The sequence below is a fragment of the Siniperca chuatsi genome, linkage group LG18 (genome assembly GCF_020085105.1).
Source record: "Siniperca chuatsi isolate FFG_IHB_CAS linkage group LG18, ASM2008510v1, whole genome shotgun sequence".
In the NCBI taxonomy this organism is placed as follows: Eukaryota; Metazoa; Chordata; class Actinopteri; order Centrarchiformes; family Sinipercidae; genus Siniperca; species Siniperca chuatsi.
In genome coordinates, this window is record NC_058059.1 from 18,054,293 (window position 1) to 18,069,514 (window position 15,222).

The window sequence follows — 15,222 nt, forward strand, 5'->3', positions numbered from 1 at the left end:
CACTTCAGCTCCCCGTCCTCATGTTATTCATTGTTAACAATACTCACTAAAAAACATCTTCTTTCTCCCTCCCTCCCACCTTCCTCCTGTTTTCTCACTTTATCTCCCTCTCTTCTGTCTGTCTGTTTATCAAGGTCTGGCTGACATTATGAAGCGACTGCTGACCAAGTATGACAATCTGTTTGAAATCTCTTTCCCCTACTCCATGGGCTGGCACGGTAAGACAAAAAGTGGGAGAGCTAAAAAGAAAAGGTTTTGGTATAAATGCGATACCTGTTTAAGGTCTCTTTTGTAGCGTGACAGAAGGAGCGAGGGACAGATGGTGGGAAAGATTAAAGATAATTTTCATCTAAATACATTAAACATCTGTGGGTGGATTGGAACTGTCTCATCCGTGTCGTCATCTGCAAAAGTCAGTCATGAAATATGTGAAGTTGAGTCTTTTCACAGTCAGGATTTTAAGTCTTCTAATGACAATCAGTTAAGAGGGAAGAGATGCATTAAAATGCTTTCACACCTGGAAAGATGTACAGTAAGGTGCAGCGTGCGCTCCCTACAGGTTAGATAACTCTTGTAGCATTTAATCATCTCCGCTGTAATACATTGACAAACAGCTTTGATGTCACCCACTTATTACCACTTCAATGCACAGTCAAGACACATCAGCATATTTAATGTTTTATCTCTTACATGACCATGAAGGAAAGCAGGAGTTCTCAAAGGCAAAGAGCAGTCATGGTGCAATTCCAGGCTTTTATCATCAGTTAAAGTAGCATGGGGAGAGAGAATGATTGTATGTCTGTATTGTCTTGTTTGCTGAACAGCATGGTGGCAGTGGCTTCCATACTAGCTGAAAAGATGCTAAAATATTTTACATATCTCTAGCTTTATATTAATCTTAATAATTAAAACCAGGATTCATGACAATGTTTATTTTTTCCAAGATATTTTTTTTGTCCAATCTAATCAAGCTTATTCACATGCCTTCAAATCATTCATTCCATTGTGTCTTTGTCTTGTGGATGTGAACACTCCTGTATCAGTCTTTTAAAAGAGGAAGAATTCACATCAGTTAAATACACTGGCTTTTTGTGCCAATAATAGCTTGAGGGGAAAATGTTATACAGTCCATAGTGAGATTGTAATGTCATAGGGAATTGTATGACGATTTCCTTGTCAATATTTTTCTTTTGAATCCATTTTTTAAATTCTGATATTTGGGAGCATCACTTATGTGAACATAAGTTACTGAAGGCATGATGTAGTGAGTTGGAGATTAATTTCCACAACTGTGATTATAGTGATAAAGTAAGCATTGTAAGTGAAAATACTTTTTTACACTAATCTACACTACACTACATTGTGGAGACGCTTAGGTTGCTGTTTTCAATGTTTGTTGCAGTCTCTCATCCTGAACATGTTCTGCTACACTCATTTTTCACCATTGTGTGTCTGGATCCTGCACCCATTCTCCTGTAGTTCTCATTACTTTTGCATCACAGCAAAACAATACAGTCAGAGGAAACGAAAGAACCAGCAACAAGACAGCGAGCAAGTGAATAAGCAAGCAAACATACAACAAATGCCTGGAAATGTCACCTTTGCAATGGGGGCCAAATTACTTTTTCATTTTGACAGACCATGCGAAGTGAAATGCATTTGCATAGATCTCACTTAAATCCAAAATAAACCTATTTTGAAATAACTCACAGCAGTCAAGATGTGGGTATGAATCTTCTTTTAACTATGGCCAGGCAAGTGTTTAATTGACTTGCTGTAACAAAGCAGCTTGCACAAACACACAAAAGACTGCAAGCTTTGTACAGAAAGGTGTTTGCTGTCAAGACAGCTGTTCCTCTTGTGAATCTAAAGCATTGGCTGATATTTGTACTGAGACAGTGAGGGAAATACCTAATGTCAGAGAAACACCTTGCAGCGGGTTCAAACTGAGACAAAGGTTAGCAGAGTGCAGTGATGCAATGAGTGATGTGTGACAGAAAGGAGAGCAGTGTCATCACGGCTGAGTGGTCAGAGTGATGCTTGTATAAGCTAAAGGTTGTAGGTTCAATCCCTGCAGCAGTTGTGTTCTGCTGAGTTGTTTCAGAGAGAGGAAAGCTCACTGTTCACTGATTGTACATCATTCTGAATAAGAATGCCTTAATCTGGGAATATCAACACTACACCTTAGATCTAGATGCACCACCAAGACAACTTGTACACATAAAGGGCAGGTTTCTCTGACAGACATTAGGCCTATTTTTGTGCTCAAGTGGCATTTTAAACCAGATTTTTTTTTTGCCAAGCTGGCGGTGTGTTTCTATGGACGCCAATGTCAGTCTGTCACTCAGTCAGCTGGTCCATAACTTTGTTCCAGACTGAAATATCTCATCAACTATTGGATGGATTGCCATTGAAAGTACAGACATGTACTACTAGGATGAATTATAAAAACCGTTGATCTATTTTCATCTAGCTCTATCACAAGGTCAAATTAGGCATTTATGACCAAATACCTGCAAAGTGATGACATTCCCATCACCCTCATCTGTACTGTGTGTTTAGTGCTAATTAGCTAATTTTAGCATGCTAACACGCTAAAATAAGATGGTGAACATATAAAATATACCTGTTAATCATCATGTTAGCATTGTCATTGTGAGCATGTTAGCACACTAAAGTTATCATTTAGCTCAAAGCACAGCTGTCCCTACTGTATGTACAGCCTCACAGAGCCCCTGGATTGGCTGTTCAGACATAGAATGGAATAGAGTTTGCATAGTTTTGAATTAATAGAACTTTCATAAATCAAATATATTATCCCTTTAAGATGAATGGTTTCCGTCTGCACTATTTCAACTTAGCCCAACGATCACCACCTGTGAGAAAAAGATCTTATTAACAGGGGCAACCTACTCAATAGTTTTGAGTTTGAGTTTGTCATTCTTGGTCAGTTCATCAGGCTGTATATCTCTTTCTCCTCAAGTGCTGACCACTTGAGGAGAAAGAGGAAAAGATCTTTGATGTTTTGCTTGTGAACTATTTTTTTTTCTTTTATTATTTTGTCTTTTTGTACTCCTCCACTTCCAAATTATGGGCTTTTTGTGATCTCTTTCATCTTTCATGAACAGCCTCAGACCAATGAGGTGTGCACATAGTCTGAGTAATAAGGACTAACAGTTTAGTCTACAGAATGAAGCGCTATAGCTTTGTGAACACTTATCAACTGCCATTCTGTTTTTTGTTTTTGTTCAGAGCAATGCAGCCCACATGAAAGACAGTTTATAAAAAGAGAGATGATACACTCAAGTGTGGAGAGAAGGACAGAGGGCATGAGAGGACACAATCATCGACTCACTTTTCTTCTTTTTATTTTGTCTGATATTTATCTTTGAAATAAAATCTCAGCCTTAAGTTGCCTGTGGTGAAGGCTCCTACAGATCTTGTATTAAGTTTCGGCTTTAATCTTCTAGTCTGTTTTATTTCCTAAAACCCATAGGTCATGTGACAGCAATGTGTTGAAGGTTAAAAGCAGGTAGTTAGTCGGTTCACCTTATTCTCTGTGGCAAACAGAGTGATTGTTTTCGACAAGGCTGGGGGAAAAATGGGGGGGAAACATCTACCAAAGACGGTAAATACATTTAGAAGAATTTCAATTAGGCCTTTATAGTATCTCTATTAAAACATACAATACCAGATATTACCATGGGAAAAATATCACACACATGCCAATTTCACACTACCTCCCTCTTTTTTCTGAGTTTTCAGACTACAACTACCTACCTAATTATCTGTGAAATATTACAGTTTGGTTTATTAGCGCCCTCCTATTTCTTGTTATTCAAAACAGTGAAAAGAGTGAGAGGAAAGTCTCAAGAGAGTGAGAGATGCTGGGCAGAGATACAGAGGAGGATGCCACAGGAAGAGATAGAAAAACCAAGAAAGAAGTTAATTTTCCCTTTTCTTATCAAACGTTGAATCCAATACTACACCACTTCACCATTTCTCCAATGGATCAATTAGTTTAATATCCCATCTCTAGTGTGATTAAGAACAAAAAATTAAAACCATATTACTTTCCACTGTTGCAACAAATAGCCCTAAATATTCACTGCCAAATGCAGTTTCATGATCCTCTGACGATGTGGAATTAAACAAAAACAAAATCTTGTATGATGTTACTATTACTACTTTCCTAGTGTTTTTCCATTGTTCGTCTTGAAGTTGATAGAATACTTACAACTGTTTTCTTAATTAGTAGAAGAACTTTAAAACTCCCAAAATAATGGTGTTATTTTAACTTTATCAAGTGGGATTAAGGGAAAAGAGACTGCTGAGATTATAATGGATATGCTGTAGCTAACACACAGTGTGTCTGTCACACATACACACACACACAGACATACTGCACAAACACTGACCACCTCATTTTGGAACACACACTCTCATCCGCACACACACACACGCACACACAGACCTGGCCCACAGAATGAGTTGCATTATCTCCTATCTGTGTTTGTGCTTTATTTTATCTCACTTAAAAGCAGCCAGCTTTTATTTAGGGCTAATGTGAACTATTTTGAAAATGATGCATTATTGATTTAAACGAATAGTACCTAATGTAAAAATCCGATAGAAGCATATTATGCATATGCAACTCGTGTGGAGGACCAGTGATTGTAACAGGGGGCCCCTGTCTTCAGGAGGAAAACACACAACACATTACAGACCATATTAACTGGCTGGATGAAGGACTTGGACACAGAGAGAGACAGCAGACATGTAGGGACACAGAAAGGGTACAGTTATAGTAGGGCTACCAACTAAAGCATGAGTTACAGTACATAACATTGCAACATCCTGGATATATACCAACTATGTTCATTGAAGCGCCCAGTAAGGCAAATTTTAAGACTACTAAAAAAACACATTAACAAAAACCCCAACGTTAATTAACCGACCTGAACAACTACAGTGTTGTGATGTAAAAAGTCTCAATAAGAACATGTTCAAGACAGTGACAGTCAAGTAAAAAACTAAACATGTGTATATGTCTTGTTTTATATGTTATGTCTTGTTGTGTGTGGAGCCCAGGAAGAGTAGCTGCTACTTTAGTGGCAGCTAATGGGGATCCAAATAAAGAATATAATAAAATATATGGAATTGGTAGAAAATGTGTCAGATATACAGTGATATGATTGTTCTCTCAATGTGACAACTGTTAAAATTGCCGGTTCCCTATCCAGGAACATCTGCAAGTTTAGGTTAATTCTAAAACGTGCACTCGCTTATGTCTTCACACACATGCAGCAGACAAAACAAACATCCAAAAACTGTGGATTTTTGGATGTGTTTGGACCCAATTTTTAAAGTAGGTAATTGTCTACTAATAGGAGCATCTGTCTCTATTCATTCCTTATCTGGACTCTTCAGTCTTTTCTTTGTTCTTCCTTTTTCTTTTACCATCCATTAGTTTCCTTTATGTCGACCTCCCGTCGTCCCTATCTGTGTCTGATCAGCCCCCATTGTCAGGAAACTGACTCTAAAGGAAAGGCTCTTATTGTGATTACAATGTCTCCGGGGATCTTTTTTTTTATTACTTTCTTTTGTGTTTTTTTAAGAGAGATATGTTACTTCTTCTACTTCTGATCACCTCATTACTTTCCACTATGAGCAGAAAGCAACACAGGCATCAAAAAAGTTATTTAAATGTTAAATACAGTCACAAATCACTGGAAATCTATCTTTGCTAATGACCCTCTTGAGAGGATTTAGAGACTTATGTAAAATGCTATTTTTATGCAGTAATCTGATGCAGATGGTGACAAATTAAAAGAACGACCTGAATAAAAGAGCAGAAAAACATGAAGGAATGTTGCAGATGCTTCCATAGAGGGAACGAAAGGTCTCTGGATGGTTTAATGAGGATGAAAATAATGTGAATCATATGCTATGGCCTCCACAGTCACCAGATCAGGTTGTTTGTGATCTGCAGCTGTAACCTGGAAGTAGCTCAGATGACTCTGGAGGTTGAGAGGTGTGGTTAACAAAGCCTCTGATTGTGTGAGTAAAGCTGGTTCTTTGTCTCCAGTCTGATGTCTCCCTCTCTTTATTCAGGAGCCCCGACTGGCCCCCACTTAAAGGAAGATAACTCTCACTGGCAGCTGCATGCTCACTACTACCCTCCTCTGCTGCGTTCAGCTACAGTTAAGAAGTTTATGGTGGGGTATGAGATGCTCGCCCAGGAGCAAAGGGACCTCACCCCTGAACAGGTGAATAATGTAACATACACACTGTGAAAATATTTTTAAAGCTGGGTTTGCACAATGTAATTTACTATCCTTCTCTCAGTCGAGCCTGTTGAGATTACGTTTACATTTCATGCATCAAGTTGATGTTTTTATCTGAAGCTTCCTGCAGTAGGGGAGCGGGTGGAAATTCACAGTCATAACTTGTATAGCACCTTTAGAGATGAAACTTCTGACCTTTAGTATGGGGATGTCTCTTGAATTTTTGTGTTATTCATTTCTTATTTCCACTGATTTAAAGTAGTAAGATTGGAGATATGATGTTAGGGGCTTTATTTTCACCCCAGGCCATCAAAGGCCCATCATCAAAAGCTAACCCTTTTTTTTAGTAATTATAATGCAAAATCTGGACTGCAGTGGATTCACCCTCTGTCCCTGCATTTGTCTTTAAAACTATGCTTGGCACTGCTGTGTTCTTGTATTTTTAGGCTGCTGAGAAGCTAAGGAACCTACCAGAGGAGCACTACAAAACCAGAGAGAACCAGGAAAAAAGAGGAGAAAAAGAAGAAGAAGGGGGAGGAAGGTCAAAGTCAAACAAGTGAAACAATGTGTGTGATGATTAGAAGACAGGGGGAAATACAGCTTTATTTAAACCACAATACACCTTTTAGAAATATATACGGTTGATGTAATGCTTTTGTTCTGGAAGTACTGTAAAAAATAACATTTAAAGCTCATGATGAGTGATTAACATACTTCTCTGAACTGGTGCAACATGTTAAAGTGCCTTTGCAAACACAGAACATTAAGATATTCTAACTTGCACACTATACAGTACATGGTTATATTTTTAATACATCTTTGTGTACAATGCAGGTACTGGGCTCTTTACTGCAATTACGAAATGGACTTCAAACACAGTGTGCAATGGAACCCGTCCTCCATGTTTTAGGGAGATAATGAGAGAACATTATTCTTTTCTTCTCTGCTGTCCCTTCTGTTGAATTTAAACAAACTTTGTTTGTTGTTTGGTTATGTTGGAAACCTTTGAACCACAAAGCTTTTGCTTCCAACAACACAATGAGTTATTTGTGATTCAAATGAATGCCTTTGTTTCTTGTAAATGTTTTTACATGGAAAATAGCACTCGAATAAGTTAACTCTTTTACAGCTTTCAGCCTCAAAGGTGTGACAGTAATGCTTAATTTGATATAGAAAATAAATAATTGAACAGATGCCATGTCTCCTGCCATATTCAGATTTGAAATGATTAAAACATATTGATTATAGAGTTGGAACATGTCTGGAATTAAATACTCAATGTTTGGTGTAATTTGGTTGTATGCACACCACGCTACTGCACAGACAGATGTGCTAATTACACATAATTCGACACTACACCTGCAAATGGTGACGCAAAATGATGCTGAATCATAAGTGTTTCAAATAAGATAAGGGGCAGGGAATATTTAATGAATGAATGAGGAAGTGATTTGGGACAAAGCATGGGTTTGAATATTTCAGCACCACGGAGAGAGACACAGAGTCTGGGTTTCAGTGCTTCAGCACCATGGAGAGAGACTGAGACTGTATGCCTTTGACAGGGTCAGCATGTTAAAGGATAGGTTCACATTTATTTCAAATGTGTCATAATATAATAATAGGTTCATGTCCATATGTGCATTGAAAGGGTTATCAGTTGCTGTAATTGTTTTCCTTGTCCATTCTAGCTGCAAAGAGATCCTTCCTAAAGTGGTGTCAGTGTAAGTGATGTGGGACAAAATCCACAATCCTTGCTCTATGTAAAACATTTTTTCTAAAGTTCAGCTGAAGCTAATATGATTACTCAGCAGTCTTTTTTAATACAGAATTCCTTCTTTGTGTTTCAGTGGACAGTGTTTGCTTACTGAGCCACAGCAGAGGGACAGATTGTGCTGAACTTTGGAATGCTTTTTTAAAAAGAACATGGACTGTGGATGTTGTCCCACATCTCTTACGTCAAATACAGGACTTTCATGCGGGAGACTGGAATTTGTGTCCCGTGTGAAACCAAAAGTCAATGTTGAGTTATTTTAAGTTACACTTACTTTTAAGTTACGTAAGTTACGGTACACCTGTTGCTGGACATTCGTAGGATTACGATTACTTTTAGTAAGATATCTCTGAATGAGGATACGTTGAACGGAGCAATATGGATTTCACTTGATATGTTGAGTTTTTTCCACATGGGTGTGTAAATGCAATGTTCATTATAATTACTTCATTATAATTAACTACTACTTGAAATAAAATTAGAATCTGAATATCAGCTGTTTCTAGAAAGATGTATGCAGGGAAATTAAATGATTACTTTGGTGTAACTAATAAAAAGCCTAAAGGGATCACTGAGGGCCCTTGTCCTGACATAATAATGTAGAGGGTGGGCAAAGATCCAGTAAGCAAGAGGATGCATGTGAATTAAGATTCTTGCATCCTCCAACCATATTACATTAACCGCTGCATGTGAATAGCTAAAAACAAGTTGAACATGCACTTGTGTTTATCAGGTGACTGTAAACGATGCAAATAGAAATGCCAGGTTAACTCTTGACATGTTAAATGAGGTGTGCTCTCACTATGACAACAGCAGATGGTAGTGTTGCTTAAAAAGTGAGGAGGATGACCTGGATTTAGGCTGAAAATCTGACTCTGCTTTAGCCTATACTAACTCCATTACATTCAATCGCCCCTTCTTTTTATCAATTGAACTGAAAGTTTCTATACACACTACTTAACTTTTTATCCCTCAGCAGGGAAGTAGCTACATAATAGCACCCCTAGAGCAAATAGGTGCTCAGTATTTTTCTAATGGACACTTCAGCAGGTTGTTTGCCATTATGAGGCAAGAGTCTGTGTCCTGGATAGTACAGTTGGACTTTATATCTATAAACCCAATAATTCTCAGTGTAGATGTTTGATGAGTTTACTTCCTGAACATCATTGCCTTGCATTTTTAGCTATAATAGTCAATGTTGTGAAACAGCAGTGCCAGATAATGGATAATTAATCAAACACTCAAATTGATGCATGCAATGCTGTGAGAAAACGAGGTTTCCATCATTATGCTGCAAGCAAAACAAGTTAGAGTTACAGGCAGTAGAAGTTGATGAGACAACTATTATTACAATATTATAAAAGCAACATGGAATAAGAATTAGTTCAGCCAGGCCATGAGAAGCCAGTGATCCATTCAGTTTATCAACAAATTCATAAAAATGTAGTTTGTGATGTGTTTGAATTAAGTTTTTGACATTAGACTGGCACGTAGTCATGATAGTTGCGGGTAAGTTTAGGGGCTAGAAAACTCAACGAGGGTCTTCACAAGTATTGTACTAACATTTGTCTTCTTCATATTGGATTGGTATGAACCATATGGCCATTTCCTCCAAAGCATACCGTACTTATTAAGTTTTATTACCTACCTTCGAGGAAGCCACTTGTCACGGGGATGCCACTTAACCTTTATCTTAAGACACAACACACAGTGCTTGTCCACCTTGACATACCGTCTAGCCAACAGGTGTCTGGGTTGTTTGGTAATTAGTACAGATTAAGGGTCGAAACCTGTTAATTGTAGTTGTGTTATTTTGTTTGTGCATTGGTGCCACAGTCACACTGATACATGGCATCATGAAGAAAGCCTGACAAAATATTGGGGTTTTTAACATCTTTATTTCATTAATGTTTGTGTTTCTCACATCACCTGTAGACTGCACTTGGCCATCCTCTAGTTTGGACCCAGAAACTGCCGTCCCCACCTATTTGGACTCCTTTTATGGACCTGGGGGAATGCGCCAAGCGTGGTATGGATGAGGGGCAGATCATGTTTACTCTTTTAACATGTTTAGTAATGTTTGTCTACTGTTAACTTATAAAAGTTGTCTATTGGGTAATGGATACATCTTTGCTATAAGTTAATTGATTGTCTAATTGTTATTTCCTGGAGTAGGAGGAGCTACTGTTTTTGTAAGCAGGAGTTGGAGCTTCTCCCAGGGTTCCAACATGTTGACGAGCAGGCTACAGTGACTGTCTACTGCCAGGGGCCCAAACTTAAATGTGGCATAGCCCGGTGCAGAGTTGTTTTGTCGTTAGTTACCTTTAATTTTTTTCTTATCTTTCATTTGAAAGTCCCCAGTTATTTTTCATTTTTCTTTAGTTTTGCTTTGGGCCAAGCTGATCTGCACTGTAAATACGATGCACTAATCCACTGCTGTAAAGAAAAAGGAAAATAAAGAACTTGTAATGTTGAACAATTTAAAGGCCCCTTCATTTCGGTATGATATGAAAATCAACTTGGAGAGATTTAGGGCTATATTTTCGTGTTGGTGCACATCGCGGAACCGGCGAACTGATATTTCCTCGACTGCGGCGGTTTGGTATCTTGGTGACTCGCCAATGTATGCCTGTCATCTTAATCCCTTAAAAAAATTGCGGGATCCAAGCCGTCGTCTTTGAGATATCAACGAAAATCTACTTTTATGTAAGGTAAGTGTTTTTCTAATAACATTTCCCCCTTACCAGTTCAAAAACTGAAAACTATCCATTTTTGTAGAATAATTCCCTGATGGTCTGTTAGCATAGTCTTCCTGACTTGTGCACACCAGTGAGTTTAGCTTTTGAACAAGAAATCGGGATGTTGTTTGCAGTACAGTTGTAACAGATTGTTATGCTGCGTTCCAGACAATGTTGGAGGTCGGAATTTCCAAATTGAAATTTCCGACTTCCGGCCTCAAAGCGTTCCAGGTGCACGACGTAAAAGAAAAACATGGCTGACCGTGACAAACTGATGTTTCTTTGGCAATTGTACACACAATTGAACTCTCAGCAGTGCAGCCTCCTTGCATATATAAACGAAACAGAGAAGGAAATGACGCATGAACAAACACCATTATGCATATTATTTTACAGCACTTTTATACTCGTAAATGTATCTTAATATTCCATTCACTAGCCTAATACAATACTGTAGTCTAAAAATACATCCTACCCCCCTCCCCTATTGATTGAAATGTAGCCTCATGTGCACTTCCATGGGTGCTGCCATTGTTGTTGTGACAACTGCTTCTTCATGGCGTCGGGGCAGATGAATTTGTCGTGAACTCGGGAGTGCCGTTCCATTGTACTTTTTTCTAGTAGGAGGTCGGAAATTTTCAAGTTCCGAGTTGTCTGGAACGCAGCATTAGCCCCAAGTGCTTTCTGCCAGAAAGCCTTTAGGAAGTCAGGTGACGTAATAAAGGTGACATGTGACATAAATAGCAGGTCAGGGTGGATGGATCAAACACAGGACTTTCACCCAGGAGACCGCTGTTAGTGTCCCGTGTGAAACCAAATGTCAACCTTTATTTATTATTTTAACCCAGACCATGATCACGCAGTCTGCTCCCTCCCAAAGAATGTGCATGGATTGATGCAATAATTTAACTTGCACTTTGGAACAAGAGCAGACATGCCCTCCATACTACACGTGAAATATTTTTCCTGTTAAGTGACACAGTCTCTGAGTAATTTAGCGAAAACAAAAAAGTGTTACAACTGCGCTACTTCTCCCCCAACCTTTCCCACGCTATTTCCTGCCCCCTCCTGCTTTTGGCCAGAGAATACGAGTAGGATTTCAGCCTGACTGCACCATCAGCCTTAACTACTTTAACTGGAATGTACCATCTACTCAGGTAAGCACATGGTGGGATAAACCTCTACAAAGCATTCATGTAATATACAATAACAAACAGAGAATAATTTAAGATTTCTCTTACTGCTTACATCAAAATTTTCCTATGGGCACACACGGACACATGAGTACACTAACTTCAGTAGAATGGCATCTACTACGGAACAATTGTACCCTGCCTTCCCCACGGGATGTTGCCCAGTCACTTACTGCTTTAAAGACCTAGTGATGCACATCTGTTTTCATTATCACTGAATGAACTGCACCAGCATCACAAAAGAAACCACACATTACCAGATGGACCCCTTTACACAGATCATTGTAGAACAGAAATAAAACTACACAACTACAACAAGTTGTGTTCTGTTGTTAGTACAACCTGACTGATGAACTGAAATACTGACTGGAATTAATGCTTTAAAACAAGAAAAAATGCATCACACTCAGACTCAAGACTAGAAAAAGTGTACCTACAGGCCCATGATGATCAGCTTTACGTCAAGTCATGAGGTAGTATTCCTGCTGTTGTCATTTTTCTACAAATACTCGGTTTACCCAATCTTGACAGATGAATATGAAACTAAAGTGGTTCCAGCTTACTCTTTCTTCGAGTTGCATCATTTAGTCTGAACCTACAGTTTTTATTTCTCCCAGATCAAGAGGAACCTTTGACTCAATTCTGGCTTCCCCAACCCACTTTCAGCACATAATTTAATAAAGGTGAATTTTAGCTTTTATCACACATAAGTATTGTGTCATATCCGACTTCCTTGTCTCTGCTGATTTAAATTTCTTGTTTAAGGCCCAGCCTCATCCAAAAAACACAAATGACTAAATATTTTGTGGGCAGGCAGTCTTTGCCCTGACATGAACTGTGATCTACAGTGATAGCCTACATGTTATCTTTGCTATCATTCATTGCTATCATGCAAATGTGTCTTAAATTTAGAAGAGAGTTTACATCATAGTAGTTTCCATCTAAATGGTGACACAATGTTTAGTAGATTTTGGAAACGTCTGCTGTTACTTGAATAATTTCAAAAGGGTAAAACAATGTTACATATTGAAAAGAGCAGCAGTAAGTATTTTTTAAAAACTCCATTCTGCATTCCTTTGCTGCCTCCCACCCAATATGGCAGTTATTTTAATGAACAAATGCATCTCCATTTCCACACACCATGTAGCGTTTTTGTCACCCTTTTTATTTCTTGGCTTTTTAGTGGAATACAGACTAACTGTAAGTTGGCAGCAATGTTCCACTGTTATATTTACAGAAAAAAGGCAGAAGCAGATCCGACAATGTCATCGTTAATTAGAGAAAATCTATTTCCATCAGCCTTTATCATATCGTCGAATTTCTAGCATGGACATTAAAAAAGATGGATTGAAGTACACTTACAATGCCACATGGGCAATGACACATGGCAGCCGCACACTCACTCACTTTCATTATTTATACTACTACTACTTCCAGTGAAGCTGAATCTCAGTTTCTCCTTAAATATTAATATTGATTCTAGTTTTGTTAAAATATACAATTGAACAGTGAAAGTGTGCAGGTATAGTTACAGACCGAGAGGTTCTTTGAGGGCATGGATGTTAGTGAGACAGTGTGTGTGTGTGAGTGTATAGCCCTTTTTATGTACTGTGACAGACCTCATTCATTCAGGTCAATATTTATCCAGTCCTCCAGGCTCTCCTGAATCCTCTTCTCATCTATTTCATCACTCCTTCGAGACTCTCTGTGTGTGTGTGTCTGCGTGTGTGTATTCAAGATATATATTTCTATCTCCACACAGATAGCAAGGAATGTGTGTGTTTGTGTCTGTGTTTCTGTGTAACCCCTGTGTATCTCCTCACTGGCAGCAGAAGGAGGATAGTTTGGCTCTTTTGCCAAATTCATGTTGCTTGTCTTTTCCAGCACTGTTCTGCTAGAGAATTGTTCTCCCAATGCAGCTAATGATGCCAAATGTGCTTTATGAAATCTGTTTAGTAACATTTTCATGTTCTCGTTCTAACAACATGCTGTGCAGTTAAGTTACAGAAGGAGAGTTTATTTTATTTTAAACATTCAACAAACGCACATAGAGGGTGGACACAATATCATGAACACCTGTATGAATGTCTTACAATACAATACACTGTGGAGCTTACAATGTTAAATTTTTTGTTGGCAATGTATCAGAGGCATTGACAAAGACATGAGACAAATATGGGTTGGGTTATATTATAATTTGATGAGGTTTTAAGAAAAAGAAGTAGATCATTTTATTCCTTTTATGGTTGGTTGTTCAAACTCACTTCTGCACACCTGGTGTTTGTTTATGAAGCCATTTTACAAATCCTGAACCCTAAAACATTGTTTCTGTTACGTTTTACTAAACAGTTGGGCTCAAGTGCCGGACTCAGACAAGTAGTAGGAATATAAAGAGATTTATTGAAGAATGGGAAAGGGGAAGTGGATGGAGACCAGGGGTTGGGATCCAGGGCTGGCAGCGAGGACGTGAAGGTATGGAGCTTGGTGAGACTGGGATGAAGAGGTAAGCAGGTAGGTGAAGTAATGGAGGCGACGATGGCGTGGCTGAGAGACACGTGGCAGGCAGGTGAGTAATGATCCTGGAGCACAGAAACACACAATAGCAGACATACACGACACAGAACAACAACAGACTGAATGCTTAGCAGAAGCAATGGTTGGCCGACTAATAACTACCACTGTGGTTGAAACAACAATCTGGCGATAAGTGATTGGAGAGCTGGAGTAGATATGCTGGTGTTGATGAGCTTGATGGGAGGCAGGTGTGTCGGCTGAGCGGAGTGATTGGGTGAAGGATCTCAGGTGAGTGAGAGTGGTGGAGTCAGGAGCCAGTGTTAAGAGACGGGAGGAGTAGCCACGCCTCTAGACATAATGCACAAACACAGAGAGACAGACAGGGGGAGAGACAAGAGACACAGGGCAGGGGAATAACATATGGGAAACACTAAGGGAAATCAGACAAACTGTCACAGCTGTAATACTTTCAAAGTATTTTTCTATTACACAACAAGGAGTCTATAGCCATGCTAATGGGCTATAGGCACAGCAGTGCTTTGAGGTAAAATGCTAACTTTAGCTTGTTAACACACACACACAATGACAATGCTAACATGCTGATGTTTAGCAGGTACCTATGCCAGGATTAGCTGAGGCTGATAGGAATCTCATTAGTTTTGCATGTAGCAAAAATGACAAATTAAATGAGCTGGTGCTTGTGCACTTGCGCTAGATGA

At 38.8% G+C, this 15,222-nt stretch overlaps 1 protein-coding gene across 5 annotated transcripts in view; it reads left to right on the forward strand.

The window, feature by feature from the left end:
- galt (galactose-1-phosphate uridylyltransferase) overlaps window positions 1–10,537 on the forward strand; it is a 41,237-nt gene extending 30,700 nt beyond the window's left edge. For 2 of the 5 annotated variants that reach the window (XM_044173085.1, XM_044173089.1), the window contains 3 exons: window positions 135–218; window positions 6,115–6,269; window positions 6,734–7,571. In XM_044173085.1, the coding sequence (XP_044029020.1) occupies window positions 135–218; window positions 6,115–6,269; window positions 6,734–6,847 (353 nt within the window). In that variant the 3' untranslated portion in view covers window positions 6,848–7,571. Of the gene's footprint in view, window positions 1–134; window positions 219–6,114; window positions 6,270–6,733; window positions 7,572–9,993 lie in introns of those variants that run through there. The other 3 variants (XM_044173087.1, XM_044173086.1, XM_044173088.1) reach the window with 3 other exon arrangements.
- The last annotated feature ends 4,685 nt before the right edge of the window (window positions 10,538–15,222 follow it).